The sequence below is a fragment of the Salvelinus fontinalis genome, chromosome 5 (assembly GCF_029448725.1).
Source record: "Salvelinus fontinalis isolate EN_2023a chromosome 5, ASM2944872v1, whole genome shotgun sequence".
NCBI classification, from domain to species: domain Eukaryota; kingdom Metazoa; phylum Chordata; class Actinopteri; order Salmoniformes; family Salmonidae; genus Salvelinus; species Salvelinus fontinalis.
In genome coordinates, this window is record NC_074669.1 from 1,349,195 (window position 1) to 1,373,971 (window position 24,777).

General features: G+C 43.7%; 1 protein-coding gene across 1 annotated transcript in view; it reads left to right on the forward strand.

The window, feature by feature from the left end:
* LOC129856183 (mucin-2-like) overlaps positions 1-21,970 on the forward strand; it is a 33,500-nt gene extending 11,530 nt beyond the window's left edge. Inside the window, exons 23-43 of the mRNA XM_055924282.1 lie at positions 56-295; positions 577-733; positions 1,121-1,249; positions 1,409-6,612; positions 6,795-6,969; positions 7,173-7,420; positions 7,809-7,992; positions 8,480-8,693; positions 9,310-9,485; positions 10,730-10,799; positions 10,965-11,065; positions 11,201-11,232; positions 11,505-11,682; positions 11,955-12,059; positions 13,607-13,647; positions 17,789-17,911; positions 18,301-18,405; positions 18,869-18,997; positions 20,879-20,918; positions 21,135-21,258; positions 21,555-21,970. Coding sequence (XP_055780257.1) covers positions 56-295; positions 577-733; positions 1,121-1,249; positions 1,409-6,612; positions 6,795-6,969; positions 7,173-7,420; positions 7,809-7,992; positions 8,480-8,693; positions 9,310-9,485; positions 10,730-10,799; positions 10,965-11,065; positions 11,201-11,232; positions 11,505-11,682; positions 11,955-12,059; positions 13,607-13,647; positions 17,789-17,911; positions 18,301-18,405; positions 18,869-18,997; positions 20,879-20,918; positions 21,135-21,258; positions 21,555-21,765 — 7,986 coding nt within the window. The 3' untranslated portion in view covers positions 21,766-21,970. The remainder of the gene's footprint in view (positions 1-55; positions 296-576; positions 734-1,120; positions 1,250-1,408; positions 6,613-6,794; positions 6,970-7,172; positions 7,421-7,808; positions 7,993-8,479; positions 8,694-9,309; positions 9,486-10,729; positions 10,800-10,964; positions 11,066-11,200; positions 11,233-11,504; positions 11,683-11,954; positions 12,060-13,606; positions 13,648-17,788; positions 17,912-18,300; positions 18,406-18,868; positions 18,998-20,878; positions 20,919-21,134; positions 21,259-21,554) is intronic.
* Positions 21,971-24,777: the final 2,807 nt, after the last annotated feature.

Below are 24,777 nucleotides of genomic sequence, written 5' to 3' on the forward strand. Positions count from 1 at the left end.
GATTGATTTGGTACAGTTCCACTGTGTATGCCTTATCGTTTCTATGTGTCTATAGGGAGCAGTGTGCGGCCTGTGTGGGAACTACAATGGAGACGGCAGAGATGACTTCACCACGCAAGGTCAGCTAGTAGTCAGCAGCCCTGTGGATTTTGCTAACAGCTGGAAAGTGTCAAGCACTTGCCCCAACGCAGAAAGCAACGTGGACCCATGTGGAGCCAGACCCAACCGTCACAACTGGGCTAAGATGCAGTGCAGCATCATCACAGGAAAGACTTTCCAACTGTGCCACAAGAAGGTACAGTGCTGCAGCGGATTGCTATGTATATACCATACAATTATAAACCTAGTGAAAGTATCAGTCAGAACACTGAAAGACTGGTGGACAGTCAAACTTCTGAACCAAAAAATACACCCAAATCGTTTAAAACATTGACTTTCTTGTCATCCTCATATGATTTTATTCATGAACATGTCTATTGTTTTATGTGTTTTGAAAAATGCTGTAAGAAACAAAAGAAAACAAAAGAAATACAGTATTAGTGCATCTTGTGTCCTCTTTTTGTATGTGTTTTACAGGTAGACCCTACTCTGTACTTTGAGAACTGTGTGAAAGACTCCTGTGCCTGTGATACTGGTGGAGACTGTGAGTGTCTCTGTACAGCTGTAGCAGCCTACGCCCAGGCCTGCACTGAAGCTGGAGTCTGTGTTGCATGGAGAACACCAGAGATCTGTCGTAAGTACAACACATCTTATGTTCATTATGCTTGTGTCCCAAAGGTCACACACTTCCACTGTTTGACTGTCAAGCTTGGCATTGAAATGATTTGACATGTCTGGTGTAATTTGACTGATTAGAATTTACAATGCTAAGTAAATGAATATGTTGTTGAAAGAACCCAAACTTGGTGACAATGTGAGGATGTGGATCTAAAGTATATTTTAGCTTGTTGGTTTAAACAGATATCTTAATGTGTAACGTTATTGTGGATCACTTTTGACCAGGGTACCTAGGGTTCTGATATAAAGTAATGCACTTCATATGGAATAGGGTGCCACTTGCTGAGGGCATGCAATGTGTATTCAGTGTACAGTATGAACCTGTACGTTTTCCCTTTTGTAGCTGTGTTCTGTGACTACTACAACGATCCAGGTGAATGTGAATGGCATTACAGCCCTTGCCACACACCTTGCTACAAGACCTGTCTGAATCCAAATGGGACCTGTGACAACCCTCTTCCCAATCTGGAAGGTGAGGCAGCATGCTATTTGATTTGATTGGCATCAGCCTGCATGTTTGTTCCATATGCACATGCCCTTCTTAACAAAGTCTTAATATGTTTTTTGACCTCAACTTTATTAAATGCAATAACTCAATCAAAACAACTAAATCACACTGTCTTCTTTATAGGTTGTTACCCACGATGCCCTCCAGATAGGCCAATATTTGATGAAGAGACCGGGGAGTGTGTTGAGAAATGTGTTCCAACACCAACACCAACACCAACACCAACACCAACACCAACACCAACACCAACACCAACAACAACACCGTGGACACCAACAACTACCACATTGACAACACCACCTCCAACAACAACACCAATACCACCAACACCACCAACAACCACACCAACACCACCATCAACAACAACCACACCAATACCACCAACACCACCACCACCAACAACAACGATACCATCAACAACAACAACAACCACACCAACAACAACCACACCAACACCACCATCAACAACAACAACACCAATACCACCAACACCAACAACACCAATATCAACACCAACAACAACCACACCAACACCACCATCAACAACAACAACACCAATACCACCAACACCAACAACACCAATACCAACACCAACAACAACAACAACAATACCACCAACAACAACGACCACACCAATACCAACACCAACAACAACAATACCGACAACAACAACACCAATACCAACAACAACAACAACAACACCACCACCAACAACAACAACAACACCACCACCAACAACAACAACAACACCAATACCAACAACAACAACAACAACAACAATACCACCAACAACAACACCAACACCAACAACAACCACACCAATACCGACAACAACAACAACAATACCACCAACAACTACCCCCCAGACACCAGAGCCAACAACTACTCCTTGTATTCCTACCTGTGAGTGGTCAGAATGGTATGATGAAGATGATGATAAAGACAAGAGCGACTGGGAAACATATTGGAATATCACACAGAGTGGAAAAGAAGTGTGTGAAGATCCACAGGATATTGAATGTGTAGCTACAGACTATCCTGATATGAGCTTAGAGGACTATGTAGCTTCGACAGGCCAAGTTGTGGAGTGCAATGTTGACTTCGGATTAATATGTGAAGAAAATAAACAGACTCAGAGACCATATAAGTGCAAGAACTATAAGATTAGGGTCCTCTGTTGCGTTGAATGTTTATCAACAACATCACCAAAACCAACAACACCACCAACACCAACAACAACAACAACAACACCTTCACCACCAACAACAACCACACCAACAACAACAACAACAACAACAACACCAACAACAACACCAACACCACCAACAACAACCACACCAACACCACCGACAACAACCACACCAACACCACCAACAACAACCACACCAATACCACCAACAACAACACCAATACCACCAACAACAACACCCATACCAACAACAACAACAACACCAACACCACCATCAACAACAACAACAACAACACCAACACCTCCAACTACAACAACACCAATACCACCAACAACAACAACACCAACACCACCATCAACAACAACAACAACAACAACACCAACACCTCCAACTACAACAACAACGACACCAATTCCACCACCAACAACAACAACACCAACAACACCAACAACAACACCAATACCACCGACAACAACCACACCAATACCACCAACAACAACAACACCAATACCACCAACAACAACACCCATACCAACAACAACAACAACACCAAAAACAACAACAACCACACCAATACCAACAACAACAACAACACCACCACCAACAACAACACCAACAACAACCACACCAAAACCAACAACAACACCAACAACAACCACACCAATACCAACAACAACAACCACCACACCAAAACCAACAACAACAACAACACCAACAACAACAACACCAATACCAACAACAACAACCACCACACCAATACCACCAACAACAACACCCATACCAACAACAACAACACCAAAAACAACAACAACCACACCAATACCAACAACAACACCAACAACAACCACACCAATACCAACAACAACAACAATACCACCAACAACTACCCCCCAGACACCAGAGCCAACAACTACTCCTTGTATTCCTACCTGTGAGTGGTCAGAATGGTATGATGAAGATGATGATAAAGACAAGAGCGACTGGGAAACATATTGGAATATCACACAGAGTGGAAAAGAAGTGTGTGAAGATCCACAGGATATTGAATGTGTAGCTACAGACTATCCTGATACGAGCTTAGAGGACTATGTAGCTTCGACAGGCCAAGTTGTGGAGTGCAATGTTGACTTCGGATTAATATGTGAAGAAAATAAACAGACTCAGAGACCATATAAGTGCAAGAACTATAAGATTAGGGTCCTCTGTTGCGTTGAATGTTTATCAACAACATCACCAAAACCAACAACACCACCAACACCAACAACAACACCAACAACAACATCTTCACCACCAACAACAACCACACCAACACCAACAACAACACCAACAACAACACCAACACCAACAACAACACCCACACCACAAACAACAACAACCACACCAACAACAACAACAACAACACCAACACCAACAACAACAACACCAATACCACCAACAACAACAACACCAACAACAACAACACCAACACCACCAACAACAACACCAATACCACCAACAACAACAACACCAACAACAACAACACCAACACCACCAACAACCACACCAATACCACCAACAACAACAACACCAACAACAACAACAACAACACCAACAACAACAACACCAACACCACCAACAACAACAACACCAATACCACCAACAACAACAACACCAACACCACCAACAACAACACCAATACCACCAACAACAACGACAACACCTTCACCACCAACAACAACCACACCAACACCACCAACAACAACCACACCAACACCACCAACAACAACGACAACAACACCTTCACCACCAACAACAACACCAATACCACCAACAACAACAACACCAACAACAACAACACCAACACCACCAACAACAACACCAATACCACCAACAACAACAACACCAACAACAACAACACCAACACCACCAACAACAACAACACCAATACCACCAACAACAACAACACCAATACCAACAACAACAACGACAACACCTTCACCACCAACAACAACCACACCAACACCACCAACAACAACGACAACAACACCTTCACCACCAACACCAACAACACCAACAACCCCAACACCACCAACAACAACAACAACAACACCACCACCAACAACAACCACACCAACACCACCAACTACAACAACACCAATACCACCAACAACAACACCAATACCAACAACAACAACAACACCAACAACAACACCAACACCACAAACAACAACAACACCAATACCACCAACAACAACGACACCAATTCCACCACCAACAACAACAACAACAACACCTTCACCACCAACAACAACCACACCAACACCACCAACTACAACAACACCAATTCCAACAACAACAACAACAACACCTTCACCAACAACAACAACCACACCAACACCACCAACAACAACAACACCAACACCACCAACAACAACAACAACAAAAACAACACCAACAACAACACCAACAACAACACCAACAACACCACAAACAACAACAACAACAACAACAACAACACCACAAACAACAACAACACCAATACCACCAACAACAACGACACCAATTCCACCACCAACAACAACAACAACAACACCTTCACCACCATCAACAACCACACCAACACCACCAACAACAACAACACCAACAACAACACCAACAACACCACTATCAACAACAACGACACCAATTCCACCAACAACAACAACAACAACAACACCTTCACCACCAACAACAACCACACCAACACCACCAACAACAACAACAACAAAAACAACACCAACAACATTACCAACAACAACACCAACAACAACACCAACAACAACACCAACAACAACACCAACAACAACACCAACAATTCCACCAACAACAACAACACCAACAACAACGACACCGTCACCGTCACCACCAACAACAACAACACCAATACCAACAACAACAACAACGACACCAAAACCAACAACAACAACGACACCGTCACCACCAACAATAACCACACCAATACCACCAACAACAACCAAACCAATACCACCAACAACAACAACAACAACACCAGCAACAACACCATCAACACCAACAACAACAACAACACCTTCACCACCAACAACAACCACACCAACACCACCAACAACAACAACACAGAAACCAACAACAACAACACCAAAACCCACAACACCACCAACACCAACAACAACAACAACAACACCTTCACCACCAACAACAACCACACCAACACCACCAACAACAACAACACCAACAACAACACCAACACCACAAACAACAACGACAGCAAATCCACCAACAACAACAACAACAACACCTTCACCACCAACAACAACCACACCAACAACAACACCAATTCCACCACCAACAACAACAACAACACCAACACCACCAACAACAACAACCACACCAACACCACCAACAACAACGACACCAATTCCACCAACACCACCAACAACAACAACACCTTCACCACCAACAACAACCACACCAACAACAACCACACCAATACCACCAACAACAACAACACCAATTACTACAACAACCACACCAATACCACCAACAACACCACCAACAACAACACCAACACCACCAACAACAACACTAACACCACCAACACCAACACCACCAACTACAACCACACCAACACCACCAACAACAACAAAACCAACACCACCAACTACAACATCAACCACACCACCAACAACAACAACAACAACACCAACAACAACACCCACACCACCAACAACAACACCAACAACCACACCAACACCACCAACAACAACCACACCAACACCAGCACCAACAACTACCACACCTAAACCACCAACTACAACGGAAGCCACAACTCTAACCACAACCCCAACGACAACAGAAGAATCAACGACAACCCCCAGGACAACTGAAAAACCAGCCACACCCACCCCTGTCATAGACACCACAACCACTAAAGCTCCTACAACAACACCTAAACCACCAACTACAACAGAAGCCACAACTCCAATGACATCCACATCACCAACAACCCATGAATCGGTTGTCACCGGTCCTCCAATAACTGTTCCGACACCAGTAACAGGAGGTGTAGTCAGTTCAATACCAACCACAACTGGGATACCAACCCCACCACCAATCACTTGTCCTGAATGGGACAAAGTGGTAAGTACCTCAATATAACCATCACATAATCAACTGGGCTCCCTTAACTTCGATAACACATAGCCAACATTTGATGTCAACGAGGGTCGAAAAGTTCTTTCAGAGACTTATCAATTGATTCCCGTGTGAATTGTGAAAGATCTCTGATGACGTGTAATTTTCTATTGTCTCGAAAACATCAGCAAAATGAAACTTTCTGGCTGTGCAACTGCACTTTGGCCAGATGCATTGAAAACAACACCATTGAAATCATCCCATACGAATGCCCAGAGCCTGAGCCAATCACATGTACCAATGGCAAGAAACCAGTGCTACAGTGGGATGAGTTCTACTGCTGCCAGCACTACGTGTGTGACTGTGAGTTGTGAAAGCTTCTTCTTCTTCTCCTCTGACCTGGTCAAGAAGGTCGATGGCCATGTCCAGTTTCTGTAATAACATACACGTCCTTATCACTAACATTTGGAATAACAGTCAATATAAATATTATTTCAGCAAAAAAAATTGTTAACAGAGGATCGTAATGTCTGTCTGCTTTATAACAGTGTTTATTTTCATTACAGGTGTCTGTGAGGGTTGGGGAGACCCCCATTACATCACCTTCGATGGGCTCTTCTACAGCTTCCAAGGGAACTGCACCTATGTGCTGATGGAGGAGATGTGGCCGCGTCACCAATTTAAGATCTACATCGACAATGTCAACTGTGATCCCACCGAGGATGTGTCTTGTCCTCGAGCCATCATCGTGTCCTACCGCTCAACAGTTATAACACTGAAGAATCACAACCTCATTGGAGCTGCTCAGTTGGAGGTAAATTAAGTGGATAAACTGGCTCAGAAATCAATATAAGCAATTAAGGCCGTATATACGTTGAATGGCTAGATTTGGGGCCTAAAGGACTGGGAAAAAAATCTTTGAAAATGAAAGACAATTCTCTTCCATTATTTCATTCTCTGAACTGAATTGTGCATTAGTTCTCAACATCCGTAGCTTTCATTGATACAAAATATGAAGTTGATGTTCTCCATCAACTTAATTCAACCTGTAATGTCATGATGTTAGTAAGTCACCTTGCCTTTCTTTAAGAGATCCTGAAGATGGATTGATCTCTCTCTTCCATCCCTTTTTCCTATGCTTTTCTATCCCCCCATCCGTCCGTCTCTCTTTCATCCCTCTCTCCCTGCCATCTGTATTTCAGGCTCTTATTGATGGAGTTTCCCTGAGACTACCCTTCACACGGCACGGTGTGAAGGTGATGAACTCTGGTATCAACATGGTGTTGGAGATAGCACACCTCCAGGTGGTAGTTACCTTTGGTGTCACTGGCTTCAGCGTCAACCTTCCTTGGCAACACTTTGGCAACAATACACAGGGTCATTGTGGTAAGGACTTAGTTTCATTCATTTGTTGTCCTCAAACTCTGTATCTTGTGCATTTAAACAAACAGCTATAAGAGCTGAGAAATGATTGTGAATCACTTAACTTAAACAGAGAGAGGTCACGTGGTATTCTGAGCAGGGTGTGAGAAAGACTAATGGAGTGGTCCTTGAATTGATGGAAATCATTTATCCAAGGTTGGAGGTGAACAACTAGCCTGGTCCCAGATCTGTTTGGGTTCTTTATACCAAAACCCTATGGTTGTTGTCAGATATCGAACCATAGGGTTTGGCAAGACAGCACAAACTGATCAGGCACCAGGCTAGCAAACAATGGTTTGGGCTTTCCTGTCTGGTGTCTGATATTTTTACTGTATGTGCTGTACTAAATGTGAGAAAGCTTCAACAAAGGTTTCCAATGTATGTATTACTTTTAATAGCTGCAAAGGTCAAAATAAACGACTTGAACCTGAACTGTATGAATCTCTTTCAGGAACATGTAGCAACAACCAGGCTGATGACTGCATGTTGCCAGGAGGTCAGCTGGTGGAGAACTGTGCTGTGATGGCAGACTACTGGCAAGCCAAGGACATCTCCCAGCCTGACTGCCATTTGCCACCTGGAATCCCCACCAACTCTCCTCTCCCTGAACCCACACAGAAGCCATGCAAGCCAGACTCCTCTGTCTGTGATCTCCTGAAGGACAGGTAAACCTCCCTAAAGGCACTGTGATCTCCTGAAGGACAGGTAAACCTCCCTAAAGGCACTGTGATCTCCTGAAGGACAGGTAAACCTCCCTAAAGGCACTGTGATCTCCTGAAGGACAGGTAAACCTCCCTAAAGGCACTGTGATCTCCTGAAGGACTGGTAAACCTCCCTAAAGGCACTGTGATCTCCTGAAGGACTGGTAAACCTCCCTAAAGGCACTGTGATCTCCTGAAGGACTGGTCAACCTCCCTAAAGGCACTGTGATCTCCTGAAGGACTGGTCAACCTTCCTAAAGGCACTGTACATGTTCTCTAATAAAATATCATGCTTAGGGTGATCACATTTAAATGACCCAAATGCAGGACTGTGTGGGAATGTTGCCAGCTACTCCATTGAACAGTCTGTCAGGAGTTTAAGTAAAGTTAGAAGTCCTGTTGTAACGATCAACAATCTAACTTATCACAGGCTAAATTCTCACATGCAATGATATAGCTCTTTACCTCTAAACTATACACAGAAGTGTGTTTTGTGTCTGACAGAAACATATATGATTCTTACAGTGTATTTGGAAGGTCTGTTTCTCATATACCTTCATCTCTGGTTTTCAATCCACAGCATCTTTGCAGCCTGTCATCCGTTTGTCTCGCCTGACAACTTCTACAAGGGCTGTGTCTATGACAGCTGCCACGTGTCCAACCCAGCGGTGGAGTGCACCAGTCTGCAGACATACGCTGCTGCCTGTGCCCAGTTTGGAGTATGCATCTACTGGAGAAACCACACCGAGCTCTGTGGTAGGCTTACTGTACTCGTTATAAAAATCCAGACTCACCATGTTAAATAGGACTCACCTAATAAGGATAGATAAATAAGTTCACCATTAAAGAGATAGGAAGTACTATGTAGATGACCAGGAACCAGGAACTGTGTAGATGAGACCAGGAACAATACTATACTAACACAACTTAGTATGTGTTGTAGATCAGACCAGGAACAATACTATACTAACACAACTTAGTATGTGTTGTAGATCAGACCAGGAACAATACTATACTAACACAACTTAGTATGTGTTGTAGATCAGACCAGGAACAATACTATACTAACACAACTTAGTATGTGTTGTAGATCAGACCACACAATAGAGGAGGGGGGTTTCTATTTGTAAATATTAGATTAGTGCATTTTTGTATTTGAAGTGATGGAGATAGTGGACATCCTTGTCTGGTTCCCCTTTGTAATGTGTAAAATAGTATCGGGCTCCAGTCCTACAATCAACTGATTGTAAATAATTAGTCAGAACATTTTTCCATGGTGATAACACTTTTTACATTACCAGTTGTCACAAAGTGCTCATACAGAAACCCAGCCTAAAACCCCAAACAGCAAGCGATTCAGATGTAGAAGCACGGTGGCTTGGAAAAACTCTTTAGAAAGGCAGGAACCTAGGAAGAAACCTAGAGAGGAACCAGAATCTGAGGGGTGGCCAGTCCTCTTCTGGTTGTGCTGGGTGGGGATTATAAGAGTACATGGCCATTAAGGCCAGATTGTTCAACAGCAGGTTCGGTAGAGAAAGAAAGACAGAGAGAGAGAGAGAGAGAGAGAGGGTCGAAACAGCAGGTCCTGGACAAGCACATCCGTTGAACAGGACAGGGTTCCATAGCCGCAGTCACAACAGCAGAAATTGGATCAGCACTACGACCAGGTTGACTGGGGACAGACACAGCCAGGAGTCGTCAGGCCAGGTAGTCCTGAGGCATGGTCCTTTGGCTCAGATCCTCTGTGAAGGGAGAGAGAGAGAGAGAGAGAGAGAGAGAGAGAGAGAGAGAGAGAGAGAGAGAGAGAGAGAGAGAGAGAGATGAATTATAGGTAGCATACTTAAGATCACACAGGACACCAGAGAAGACAGGAGAATGATACCAGATAGGACATTCTGACCCTAGCCCCCCGGCACATAGACTATTGCAGTATGTATACTGGAGACTGAGACAGAGGGTTCGGGTGTCACTATAGACTGAGTTGTATCTTTCTTCAACAGCCAGCGACTGCCCAGCTGACAAAGTCTACAAGCCCTGCGGTCCTGCAGAACAGCCAACCTGTGATGACAAGTAGGTTTCTATTTAGAGATTGGCTAGCGGCATGTTTTATGTTAACTGAGGTAGACAACGTTATGACTGTCAAATAAGACAAAGGGAAAAGACCTACCGACAGTTAAAGATAGAGTTGCTGTACATTGGAAATAGGAGTTGTCACTGTAATGTTGTGTTCTACAGTCCAGACGAGTCTAGGATGAACTTCACCACAGAAGGCTGCTTCTGTCCTGATGGGATGAAACTCTTCAACAAGGAATCAGGGATCTGTGTTGATAAGTGTGGTGAGTGTTCCCAGTTACTGCCATTGGTCCATTTCATGTTGACGATACAGAGAAGATGGTTAGGACTTTAGCCTTTTCAAGGATGTTTCAGGTCTATGAATGTTCTACTAAATGGTGGTGTTTGTGTTTTTGAAGGATGCATTGACCCTGAAGGTGTTCCGCGAGAGGTAAGTTAGACCTTTTGGTTTCTATTCATCTGTATTTTATTTGACTAATTAATAATAGCCTGTTATCTAGTCCACTGGCTCTGTCATGAATGATACCAGAGGTTTCTATGAGGACCTACTTACAGCGTCCACACAGCATTATTCCTCATTGTCTGAAACCCAAATGCCCCCCTTATGCCCTATATTTAGCCCCCTATGACCTATTTAGTGCACTACATTTGACCAAACCCATTGATGGAATCACACTCCCTTCTTGTTGTATCTCATCCCAGTTCAACGAGAGGTTTGAGTACAAGTGCCAGGATTGCGTTTGTTTGGAGTCCACCAAGGCTGTGACCTGTAAACCCAAGGTCTGCTCCAAACCACCAGTAGAGATATGCACCGGGCCAGGCTTTGTATATGTCAACCAAACCGATCCATCCGATCCATGCTGCTCCAGCCTCGTCTGCCGTAAGGATCTCCCAACACTTTTTCACCTTACATATTATAATCAGATCTATTTCAACAGTATTGTGCCGACCTGAACCGTACTGTGCAGGCTTGGATATGTTCTTTTCACATTGTCATTTTCCAGCACGGTTCCAGGAACTGTGGTGGACGTGTAACCAGGCCAGTGCCGTACAGCTGGGCTCAGCTCAGTCGTGTTGAAAACACACACATAGTGAAGACATGAATCAGCTCATATTATAATGTCCATACTCTGCTATTGTTTCCCCCTCTAGGTTGTGACAGCAGCACTTGCCCACCAACCAACATGAACTGTCCTATTGGGTTCGTGCCAGTGGTTTCAGTCCCGGAGGGAAAATGCTGTCCAGAGCACACATGTGGTAAACTCTCTTTACCTAGATCTACACTATCTAGACCAGGGGTGTCAAACTCATTCCACGGAGGGCCTAGTGTCTGCAGGTTTTTGGTTTTTCCTTTCAATAAAGCCCTAGACAACCAGGTGTGGGGAGTTCCTAACTAATTAGTGATGTTAATTCATCAATCAAGTACAAGGGAGGAGCGAAAACCCGCAGACACTCGGCCCTCCGTGGAATGAGTTTGACACCTGTGATCTAGACTATCTACATGTGGTAAAGTCTCTTTGTCTAGATCTATACTATCTACACTATCTACATGTGGTAAAGACTCTTTACCTAGATCTATACTATCTAGACTATCTACATGTGGTAAAGTCTCTTTACCTAGATCTATACTATATACACTATCTACATGTGGTAAAGTCTCTTTACCTAGATCTATACTATCTAGACTATCTACATGTGGTAAAGTCTCTTTACCTAGATCTATACTATATACACTATCTACATGTGGTAAAGTCTCTTTACCTAGATCTTTACTATCTAGACTATCTACATGTGGTAAAGTCTCTTTGTCTAGATCTATACTATCTAGACTATCTACATGTGGTAAACTCTCTTTACCTAGATCTATACTATCTAGACTATCTACATGTGGTAAACTCTCTTTACCTAGATCTATACTATCTAGACTATCTACATGTGGTAAATTCTCTTTACCTAGATCTATACTATCTAGACTATCTACATGTGGTAAAGTCTCTTTACCTAGATCTATACTATATACACTATCTACATGTGGTAAAGTCTCTTTACCTAGATCTTTACTATCTAGACAATCTACATGTGGTAAAGTCTCTTTGTCTAGATCTATACTATCTAGACTATCTACATGTGGTAAACTCTCTTTACCTAGATCTATACTATCTAGACTATCTACATGTGGTAAAGTCTCTTTACCTAGATCTTTACTATCTAGACTATCTACATGTGGTAAAGTCTCTTTGTCTAGATCTATACTATCTAGACTATCTACATGTGGTAAACTCTCTTTACCTAGATCTATACTATCTAGACTATCTACATGTGGTAAACTCTCTTTACCTAGATCTATACTATCTAGACTATCTACATGTCTTAAATTCTCTTTACCTAGATCTATACTATCTAGACTATCTACATGTGGTAAAGTCTCTTTACCTAGATCTATACTATATACACTATCTACATGTGGTAAAGTCTCTTTACCTAGATCTATACTATCTACACTATCTACATGTGGTAAAGACTCTTTACCTAGATCTATACTATCTAGACTATCTACATGTGGTAAAGTCTCTTTACCTAGATCTATACTATATACACTATCTACATGTGGTAAAGTCTCTTTACCTAGATCTATACTATCTAGACTATCTACATGTGGTAAACTCTCTTTACCTAGATCTATACTATCTACATGTGGTAAAGTCTCTATCTTGTATTGCTGTGTTTTTATTGCTGAGATAATCATGGATTGGTTGTCTGTGTCTCTCTCTCAATTGGTTGTTTGTCTCTCTTGTCTCTTCCAGAGCCTAAAAGAGTTTGTCTTCACAAAGGCGTTGAATACCTGGTAATGACAAACTGTTCTGCTCTCTCATCTGAAATGTTTATTACATAAATAAACACTGTTTATATATACTTGTTTTAATATATTGCAGTACATGTACAGTAAATCTCATGCGCTTTATGGGTTGATGTCAAATAGTTTCGAAGAGAGTGGGTTTCCTGGTTCCCCTGTGACAGAGAGAGTGGGTTTCCTTGTTCCACTGTGTCAGAGAGAGTGGGTTTCCTTGTTCCAATATGTCAGAGAGAGTGGGTTTCCTGGTTCCAATATGTCAGAGAGAGTGGGTTTCCTTGTTCCCCTGTGTCAGAGAGAGTGGGTTTCCTTGTTCCACTGTGTCAGAGAGAGTGGGTTTCCTTGTTCCACTGTGACAGAGAGAGTGGGTTTCCTGGTTCCAATATGTCAGAGAGAGTGGGTTTCCTTGTTCCACTGTGACAGAGAGAGTGGGTTTCCTTGTTCCACTGTGACAGAGAGAGTGGGTTTCCTTGTTCCAATATGTCAGAGAGAGTGGGTTTCCTTGTTCCAATATGTCAGAGAGAGTGGGTTTCCTTGTTCCCCTGTGACAGAGAGAGTGGGTTTCCTTGTTCCAATATGTCAGAGAGAGTGGGTTTCCTGGTTCCCCTGTGACAGAGAGAGTGGGTTTCCTGGTTCCCCTGTGTCAGAGAGAGTGGGTTTCCTGGTTCCCCTGTGACAGAGAGAGTGGGTTTCCTGGTTCCCCTGTGTCAGAGAGAGTGGGTTTCCTTGTTCCAATATGTCAGAGAGAGTGGGTTTCCTTGTTCCCCTGTGACAGAGAGAGTGGGTTTCCTTGTTCCAATATGTCAGAGAGAGTGGGTTTCCTTGTTCCCCTGTGTCAGAGAGAGTGGGTTTCCTGGTTCCCCTGTGTCAGAGAGAGTGGGTTTCCTTGTTCCAATATGTCAGAGAGAGTGGGTTTCCTTGTTCCCCTGTGACAGAGAGAGTGGGTTTCCTTGTTCCCCTGTGACAGAGAGAGTGGGTTTCCTTGTTCCAATATGTCAGAGAGAGTGGGTTTCCTTGTTCCAATATGTCAGAGAGAGTGGGTTTCCTTGTTCCACTGTGTCAGAGAGAGTGGGTTTCCTGGTTCCACTGTGTCAGAGAGAGTGGGTTTCCTTGTTCCACTGTGTCAGAGAGAGTGGGTTTCCTTGTTCCCCTGTGACAGAGAGAGTGGGTTTCCTTGTTCCAATATGTCAGAGAGAGTGGGTTTCCTTGTTCCAATATGTCAGAGAGAGTGGGTTTCCTTGTTCCCCTGTGACAGAGATAGTGGGTTTCCTTGTTCCAATATGTCAGAGAGAGTGGGTTTCCTTGTTCCAATATGTCAGAGAGAGTGGGTTTCCTTGTTCCAATATGTCAGAGAGAGTGGGTTTCCTGGTTCCCCTGTGACAGAGAGAGTGGGTTTCCTGGTTCCAATATGTCAGAGAGAGTGGGTTTCCTTGTTCCACTGTGACAGAGAGAGTGGGTTTCCTTGTTCCAATATGTCAGAGAGAGTGGGTTTCCTGGTTCCCCTGTGTTAGAGAGAGTGGGTTTCCTTGTTCCCCTGTGACAGAGAGAGTGGGTTTCCTTGTTCCAATATGTCAGAGAGAGTGGGTTTCCTTGTTCCAATATGTCAGAGAGAGTGGGTTTCCTGGTTCCAATATGTCAGAGAGAGTGGGTTTCCTGGTTCCAATATGTCAGAGAGAGTGGGTTTCCTTGTTCCACTGTGTCAGAGAGAGTGGGTTTCCTGGTTCCACTGTGTCAGAGAGAGTGGGTTTCCTTGTTCCACTGTGTCAGAGAGAGTGGGTTTCCTTGTTCCCCTGTGACAGAGAGAGTGGGTTTCCTTGTTCCAATATGTCAGAGAGAGTGGGTTTCCTTGTTCCAATATGTCAGAGAGAGTGGGTTTCCTTGTTCCCCTGTGACAGAGATAGTGGGTTTCCTTGTTCCAATATGTCAGAGAGAGTGGGTTTCCTTGTTCCAATATGTCAGAGAGAGTGGGTTTCCTTGTTCCAATATGTCAGAGAGAGTGGGTTTCCTGGTTCCCCTGTGACAGAGAGAGTGGGTTTCCTGGTTCCAATATGTCAGAGAGAGTGGGTTTCCTTGTTCCACTGTGACAGAGAGAGTGGGTTTCCTTGTTCCAATATGTCAGAGAGAGTGGGTTTCCTGGTTCCCCTGTGTTAGAGAGAGTGGGTTTCCTTGTTCCCCTGTGACAGAGAGAGTGGGTTTCCTTGTTCCAATATGTCAGAGAGAGTGGGTTTCCTTGTTCCAATATGTCAGAGAGAGTGGGTTTCCTGGTTCCAATATGTCAGAGAGAGTGGGTTTCCTGGTTCCAATATGTCAGAGAGAGTGGGTTTCCTGGTTCCCCTGTGTCAGAGAGAGTGGGTTTCCTGGTTCCCCTGTGACAGAGAGAGTGGGTTTCCTGGTTCCAATATGTCAGAGAGAGTGGGTTTCCTGGTTCCCCTGTGTCAGAGAGAGTGGGTTTCCTGGTTCCAATATGTCAGAGAGAGTGGGTTTCCTGGTTCCCCTGTGTCAGAGAGAGTGGGTTTCCTGGTTCCAATATGTCAGAGAGAGTGGGTTTCCTTGTTCCAATATGTCAGAGAGAGTGGGTTTCCTTGTTCCAATGTGTCAGAGAGAGTGGGTTTCCTTGTTCCCCTGTGACAGAGAGAGTGGGTTTCCTTGTTCCCCTGTGACAGAGAGAGTGGGTTTCCTGGTTCCCCTGTGACAGAGAGAGTGGGTTTCCTTGTTCCAATATGTCAGAGAGAGTGAGTTTCCTTGTTCCAATATGTCAGAGAGAGTGGGTTTCCTGGTTCCAATATGTCAGAGAGAGTGGGTTTCCTTGTTCCCCTGTGACAGAGAGAGTGGGTTTCCTGGTTCCCCTGTGACAGAGAGAGTGGGTTTCCTTGTTCCACTGTGTCAGAGAGAGTGGGTTTCCTTGTTCCAATATGTCAGAGAGAGTGGGTTTCCTTGTTCCAATGTGTCAGAGAGAGTGGGTTTCCTTGTTCCAATATGTCAGAGAGAGTGGGTTTCCTTGTTCCAATATGTCAGAGAGAGTGGGTTTCCTTGTTCCAATATGTCAGAGAGAGTGGGTTTCCTGGTTCCAATATGTCAGAGAGAGTGGGTTTCCTTGTTCCACTGTGACAGAGAGAGTGGATTTCCTTGTTCCAATATGTCAGAGAGAGTGGGTTTCCTGGTTCCAATATGTCAGAGAGAGTGGGTTTCCTTGTTCCACTGTGACAGAGAGAGTGGGTTTCCTTGTTCCCCTGTGACAGAGAGAGTGGGTTTCCTTGTTCCAATATGTCAGAGAGAGTGGGTTTCCTGGTTCCAATATGTCAGAGAGAGTGGGTTTCCTTGTTCCCCTGTGACAGAGAGAGTGGGTTTCCTTGTTCCCCTGTGACAGAGAGAGTGGGTTTCCTTGTTCCAATATGTCAGAGAGAGTGGGTTTCCTTGTTCCAATATGTCAGAGAGAGTGGGTTTCCTTGTTCCACTGTGACAGAGAGAGTGGGTTTCCTTGTTCCAATATGTCAGAGAGAGTGGGTTTCCTGCTTCCCCTGTGTTAGAGACAGGTGGTATCCTTGTTCCCCTGTGTTAGAGACAGGTGGTATCCTTGTTCCCCTGTGTTAGAGACAGGTGGTATCCTTGTTCCCCTGTGTTAGAGACAGGTGGTATCCTTGTTCCCCTGTGTTAGAGACAGGTGGTATCATTGTTCCCCTGTGTTCGAGACAGGTGGTATCCTTGTTCCCCTGTGTTAGAGACAGGTGGTATCCTTGTTCCCCTGTGTTAGAGACAGGTGGTATCATTGTTCCCCTGTGTTAGAGACAGGTGGTATCATTGTTCCCCTGTGTTAGAGACAGGTGTTATCCTTGTTCCCCTGTGTTAGAGACAGGTGGTATCCTTGTTCCCCTGTGTTAGAGACAGTGGAAATCCTTGTTCCCCTGTGTTAGAGACAGGTGGTATCCTTGTTCCCCTGTGTTAGAGACAGGTGGTATCCTTGTTCCCCTGTGTTAGAGACAGGTGGTATCCTTGTTCCCCTGTGTTAGAGACAGGTGGTATCCTTCTTCCCCTGTGTTAGAGACAGTGGAAATCCTGGTTCCCCTGTGTTAGAGACAGGTGGTATTCTTGTTCCCCTGAAGTAATGTGTAATGTAATGAGTTACTTGTTCTTCTAGCCCAATTCTAAAGTTCCAGGATCGGAGTGCCAGGAGTGCACCTGCACCAACAAAGTGGACCCCAAGTCTGGTCATTACCAAATTGACTGTGGATTCATGCAATGTGACAAAGATTGTGAAAAGGTAAGAACTGGTATAGCTGCCGTGTCTGCTCACATTTCAAATATTTACCAAAAGTTGAAATACCATTGAGTACCTTAAACTTATTCAGTCAACAAGTTTTTATACTTTAATCGGCTGGTTTCCTAGACCCAGATTAAGTAATTAAGTAAACCTTGTCTGATTCAGAACTGCTGACAGATTAATCCTAGTCCTTGATTTAAAAAAAAAATCTCAATTGGAAGTGAGGCATCCGGGCGGTGAGGCATCTGTTCTTGAGTTATTCTATTCTATAGAGTCTACTGGGAAGGCCATCGGTTGTATTCACACTTTAATAACATGTAGAACTATTATCATTATCATTATTATTAGGTGTTGCCGCAAGTCACTCATGTGTTCCTCTTGTCCTGCAGGGATATGAGTACCAGGAGCCAGACTATTCCTCAGATGACTGCTGCGGTAAATGTGTTCAGACCCACTGTGTCCTCCAGATCAATGGGACCAAGCAGTTGTTGAAGGTAGGTAGCGGTTCTGTCAGTTTAACTGTCACAGATTAACTAAGAAGTAGCAAGTAGTTCTCTGATAAATATCTATATTGTTGTGTGTGTGTGTGGGGGGGGGGGGGGGGGGGGGACAAGCTTCCCCATAATGTGAGGACAGAGGAGTGCCTGCCCATCTTCCTAAAACCTCTGACACCCTACCTCTTTAAAGAGTGTCTTAAATAAATCCCAGTCCGCCCCACCCCCTACGATTGTGATATGTTGTTGTCTCACTTAGCTATCTTATGACAAATGCACTAATGTAAAAACGTTTTGGATAAGAGCGTCTGCTAAATTACAAACATTTGTGTGTGTGTGTGTGTGTGTGTGTGTGTGTGTGTGTGTGTGTGTGTGTGTGTGTGTGTGTGTGTGTGTGTGTGTGTGTGTGTGTGTGTGTGTGTGTGTGTGTGTGTGTGTGTGGTGTGTGTGTGTGTGTGTCCAGCATGGAGATACATGGTCAGCTCCTGGTGACAAGTGCCAGCAGTACAGCTGTGTGAAAAACGGTGATAGCTATCTGACCCAGAGCTCCAACATCCATTGCCCACCCTTCCAGCAGGCCAACTGCCAGCCTGTGAGTACAGTACAATACATAACAAGAACAGAAAGGCCAGCCTGTGAGTACAGTACACAACATAACAAGAACAGAAAGGCCAGCCTGTGAGTACAGTACTCAACATAACAAGAACAGAAAGGCCAGCCTGTGAGTAAAGTACTCAACATAACAAGAACAGAAAGGCCAGCCTGTGAGTACAGTACTCAACATAACAAGAACAGAAAGGCCAGCCTGTGAGTACAGTACAGTACTCAACATAACAAGAACAGATAGGCCAGCCTGTGAGTACAGTACTCAACATAACAAGAACAGAAAGGCCAGCCTGTGAGTACAGTACATAACATAACAAGAACAGATAGGCCAGCCTGTGAGTACAGTACACAACATAACAAGAACAGAAAGGCCAGCCTGTGAGTACAGTACTCAACATAACAAGAACAGAAAGGCCAGCCTGTGAGTACAGTACAGTACTCAACATAACAAGAACAGAAAGGCCAGCCTGTGAGTACAGTACACAACATAACAAGAACAGAAAGGCCAGCCTGTGAGTACAGTACACAACATAACAAGATCAGATAGGCCAGCCTGTGAGTACAGTACTCAACATAACAAGAACAGAAAGGCCAGCCTGTGAGTACAGTACACAACATAACAAGAACAGAAAGGCCAGCCTGTGAGTACAGTACAGTACTCAACATAACAAGAACAGATAGGCCAGCCTGTGAGTACAGTACTCAACATAACAAGAACAGAAAGGCCAGCCTGTGAGTACAGAACACAACAGAACAAGAACAGAAAGGCCAGCCTGTGAGAACAGGACACAACATAACAAGAACAGAAAGGCCAGCCTGTGAGTACAGTACTCAACATAACAAGAAGAGAAAGGCCAGCCTGTGAGTACAGGACACAACATAACAATAACAGAAAGGCCAGCCTGTGAGTACAGTACTCAACATAACAAGAACAGAAAGGCCAGCCTGTGAGTACAGTACAGTACTCAACATAACAAGAACAGATAGGCCAGCCTGTGAGTACAGTACTCAACATAACAAGAACAGAAAGGCCAGCCTGTGAGTACAGTACATAACATAACAAGAACAGATAGGCCAGCCTGTGAGTACAGTACACAACATAACAAGAACAGAAAGGCCAGCCTGTGAGTACAGTACTCAACATAACAAGAAAAGAAAGGCCAGCCTGTGAGTACAGTACACAACATAACAAGAACAGAAAGGCCAGCCTGTGAGTACAGTACACAACATAACAAGATCAGATAGGCCAGCCTGTGAGTACAGTACTCAACATAACAAGAACAGAAAGGCCAGCCTGTGAGTACAGTACACAACATAACAAGAACAGAAAGGCCAGCCTGTGAGTACAGTACAGTACTCAACATAACAAGAACAGATAGGCCAGCCTGTGAGTACAGTACTCAACATAACAAGAACAGAAAGGCCAGCCTGTGAGTACAGAACACAACAGAACAAGAACAGAAAGGCCAGCCTGTGAGAACAGGACACAACATAACAAGAACAGAAAGGCCAGCCTGTGAGTACAGTACTCAACATAACAAGAAGAGAAAGGCCAGCCTGTGAGTACAGGACACAACATAACAATAACAGAAAGGCCGACCTGTGAGTACAGTACTCAACATAACAAGAAGAGAAAGGCCAGCCTGTGAGTACAGTACTCAACATCACAAGGACAGAAAGTCCTGCTCACTGCATATGCTCTCGATTACCTACCTTATTGATAATTTTTTGATCCACAATCATTTTCATCAGATCCACAGTACAGTAGACACACTATACCAGTTTTCATTTGACAGAAATATTACTTCACTTATCCTAATACTAAATGTATTATGTAAAGAAAACGTTGAAACTTTTTTCTCCACAGGGTTCCATTCAGACCGCTGCAAACGGCTGCTGTAGAATTTGTAAGTATGAAAGTGAAATATTCAAAGCTGTCAACAATTTCATATCAGGATTGGAATATGATCAGATTCATGCATCATGAAACAACTGATATTCCTAATTGATCATGATTGAGAAGGAGAGCCACCTTGTAGTGAGTGGACTCAAACAGGTGCAGCTCTTTTTCATGGTCTTCACAGACGGTTCATGTATAATGGTGTGTCTCCCTCCAATACCAGGTGTGGAGAAGGACAAGGCCTGTAAGATAGGATCCATGAAGAGTTTCATCAACCACAAGAACTGCCAGTCTATTGAGGAGGTGGAGATGCCGTACTGTGAGGGATCCTGCAACACCTTCACCAAGTGAGTGTGGAAACAATGCAAATATCACCACCAAGTGGAGCCTCATAACAGCCACAACACCATGGGGAGGTTTCCACTATCCACTTTAAGCAGAGTGATGGACTGAAAATCATTTGAAATGAATCTCTATTGAACATGCTTCTTAGTCCAGGACTCGGTTTAATCTGGGGGGAACATACCCCCCATATTTATTTGTGTTTTGTGAAACATGTCATTTGTTGAGGTGTCTTTGTCTCTTGGGAAGTAGATGATCTCTTAATCTCTGTGAACACCTCTCTTTCACTCCCGTCCTCCAGGTACTCTGCGATGGCTGCGTCTCTGGACCACTCGTGTGCCTGTTGCCAGGAGTCCCGGTCCAGTAACCGCACGGTGGACCTACAGTGTCTGAATGGAGATGTGGTGCCCTACACCTACCTACACGTGGAGGAGTGTAACTGCAGACACAGCGACTGCCACAGAGCCATTAGGGTGCCTGTCCGTAAGACACGCAGCAACACGCTGGTGTAAATGGGATCCGTACTAATCCAGATGGGACGAGTCCAGCACCAATCCAATCCACTCGCTGTTTACTAAAGAAGACCCTGCTTCACATGGCTGTTATTTATCTAATGGCTTTGATTTATATGTCAAATGTAGGTTCAATGATATTTAAAATGTAGAAACTTATGCTTACTTAATTATGCTTACAAATTAAAATGCAACCCTTCAAATACTTATGTCCGTTGTTTGTTTTCTTGTAGAAGTCCATGCACCTTGTTAAGGAGAGATTTGTTTTATTAAGCTGTGAAACCTCTTTAGCCTTCTTCACACTGGCAGTTTGAAGTGATTCCCCCCCAAGAAATGTTGCATACCCAATTAGAATCTGTTTATTTTCCAACAGTTTGAACAGCCAAAAAGAATATGGAAGCAGATATTTCCAGCCACATTTCAAACCACCTTCGTAGGTCATGCGACTTGTGTCTGAGCGGTCCAATCTCGCTCAATTTGACCTCAGGGGTTTTTTAGACTGTTATTTGGCATATTGCTTGCTAGCTACTTTGTTCACAGTTTGACGAGTATGTTTGGTAGCTAACTAGCTTGTTAATCGTTTATAAACAAATTAGTAAATGTGCTAGAAAGCTGAACAGCTACCTAGCTAGCTAGTGGACGTGCTGTGGCTAGCTAAACAGCTACCTAGCTAGCTAGTTGACTGCTGTGGCCAGCTAAACAGCTACCTAGCTAGCTAGTGGACTGCTGTGGCTAGCTAAAAAGCTACCTAGCTAGCTAGTTGACTGCTGTGGCTAGCTAAACAGCTACCTAGCTAGCTAGTTGACTGTTGTGGCTAGCAAAAACCAACTTGTTTTGAAAGTTGGATAATCTTGTCCTTTGAGGCTTTAAAAGTGTTCTTACACTATGATTCTGAACGTTCAAAGCAACTAGGAAATGTCCAAGGCAGGCAATATTGTCACCTTAGCTTGCTACATAACTTCTGAGTGATAGGAAGCATGAGCGCCACCACCAATCAGCCTACACCACTGCTCACACATTACTAAGACAACTAGCATAGCCATGTCAGCAAATGACTGCTGTCTGAATACACACATGAAGGTGATTTGGTCACTTGTAACTGTTTAGACAGTCAGTATTCCAAAACAAATGTGAAAAACAAAACTGATCTGAGCATTAAATCCTGCAGTGTAAACAAGGCTTTAGCTCTTAGGTGGATGGTTGCTAGAGAGTCATCGCTGACATTATAATACAGAAATATATATTTGTTGTTTCATGTTTTATCATACAGTACTAAAGTAGTACTATATTTACAAGAGGTTAGGAATAACCCTGCAATCAAAAATTAACATCACGATATGGTCACCTAAAGGACGGTGTCATGGTCCAAGGACAATTTTAGCACTTTCTATCATGGTCCCCTGGATGGTTTTGTCTAGTTCCCGGTTTGTTTCTGGGGCCGTCACCTGATGGTTCCAAAAGAAACACACCACCCCTTGTTACTATTTTCTACAATGAAATAACACATGGAATCATGTAGTAACCAAAAAAGTGTTAAACAAATCAAAATATATTTGAGATTTGAGATTTTTCAAAGTAGCCTCCGTTTGTATTGATGACATCTTTGCACACTCTTGGCATTCTCTCAACCAGCTTCATGAGGTAGTCACCTGGAATGCAATTCAATTAACAGGTGTGCCATGTTAAAAGTACATTTTTGGAATTTCTTTCCTTCTTAATGCGTTTGAGCCAATCAGTTGTGTTTTGACAAGGTAGGGGTGGTATACAGAAGATAGCCCTATTTGGTAAAAGACTAAGTCCATATTATGTCAAGAACAGCTCAAATAAGCAAAGAGAAATGACAGTCCATAATTTCTTTAAGACAAAACCATCAAGCGCTATGATGAAACGGGCTCTCATGAGGACCGGCACAGGAAAGGAAGACCCAGAGTTCCCTCTGCTACAGAGGATACGTTTATTAGAGTTACCAGCCTCAGAAATTGCAGCCCAAATAAATTCTTCACAGAGTTCAAGTAACAGACACATCTCCACATCAACTGTTCAGAGGAGACTGCGTGAATCAGGCCTTCGTCGTCAAATTGCTGCAAAGAAATCACTACTAAAGGACACCAATAAAAAAAAGAGACTTGCTTGGGCCAAGAAACACGATCAATGGGTATTAGACTGATGGAAATCTGTCCTTTGGTCTGATGAGTCCAAATTTGAGATTTTTGGTTCCAACCTCTATGTCTTTGTGAGACGCAGAGTAGGTGAACGGATGATCTCCGCAAGTGTGGTTCCCACCGTGACGCATGGAGGAATGATGGTTTGGGATGAGTTGGACCGTAGCGTGAAGGAAAAGCAGCCAACAAGTGTTGGAAAAGCATTCCAGGTGAAGCTGGTTAAGAGAATGCCAAGAGTGTGCAAAGCTCTCATCAAGGCAAAGGGTGGCTACTGTCATAACTCTCCTGTGATGATCTGAAGGATAAGGTTACAGTGGGTCTGCTCTACAGTGTGCTCTCTCTCGTAGAGGGGGAACGTCATGACTCTCCTGTGACGATCTGAAGGATCAGGTTACAGTGGGTCTGCTCTATAGCGTGCTTAGAGAGAGAGGGAAGTCGGCTGTTTTATGGCGGTCGTAAAATACGCTGCCTCGATGCTCTGTAGTGTTCGGGATTGGAATGTAAACTGTGGAACACAGAGAGACACTTGGACATCAAAGGTTTAAATAATTAAACAATATTTATATTTTTGAGAATGTGGGAGTGGTCCGTAGACACTTAGGGGACAGTCATGTTGAGTGTGTTTCATTTCGTGATCTCATGATGGACAGGAAACACACATTACTGTGTCTCTGGTTGTGTACACTTTATCAATTATGGGGTTTACATCTAAATGCTGTGAAAAGTACAGTGGGGCAAAAAAGTATTTAGTCAGCCACCAATTGTGCAAGTTCTCCCACTTAAAAAGATGAGAGAGGCCTGTAATTTTCATCATAGGTACACTTCAACTACGACAGACAAAATGAGGGAA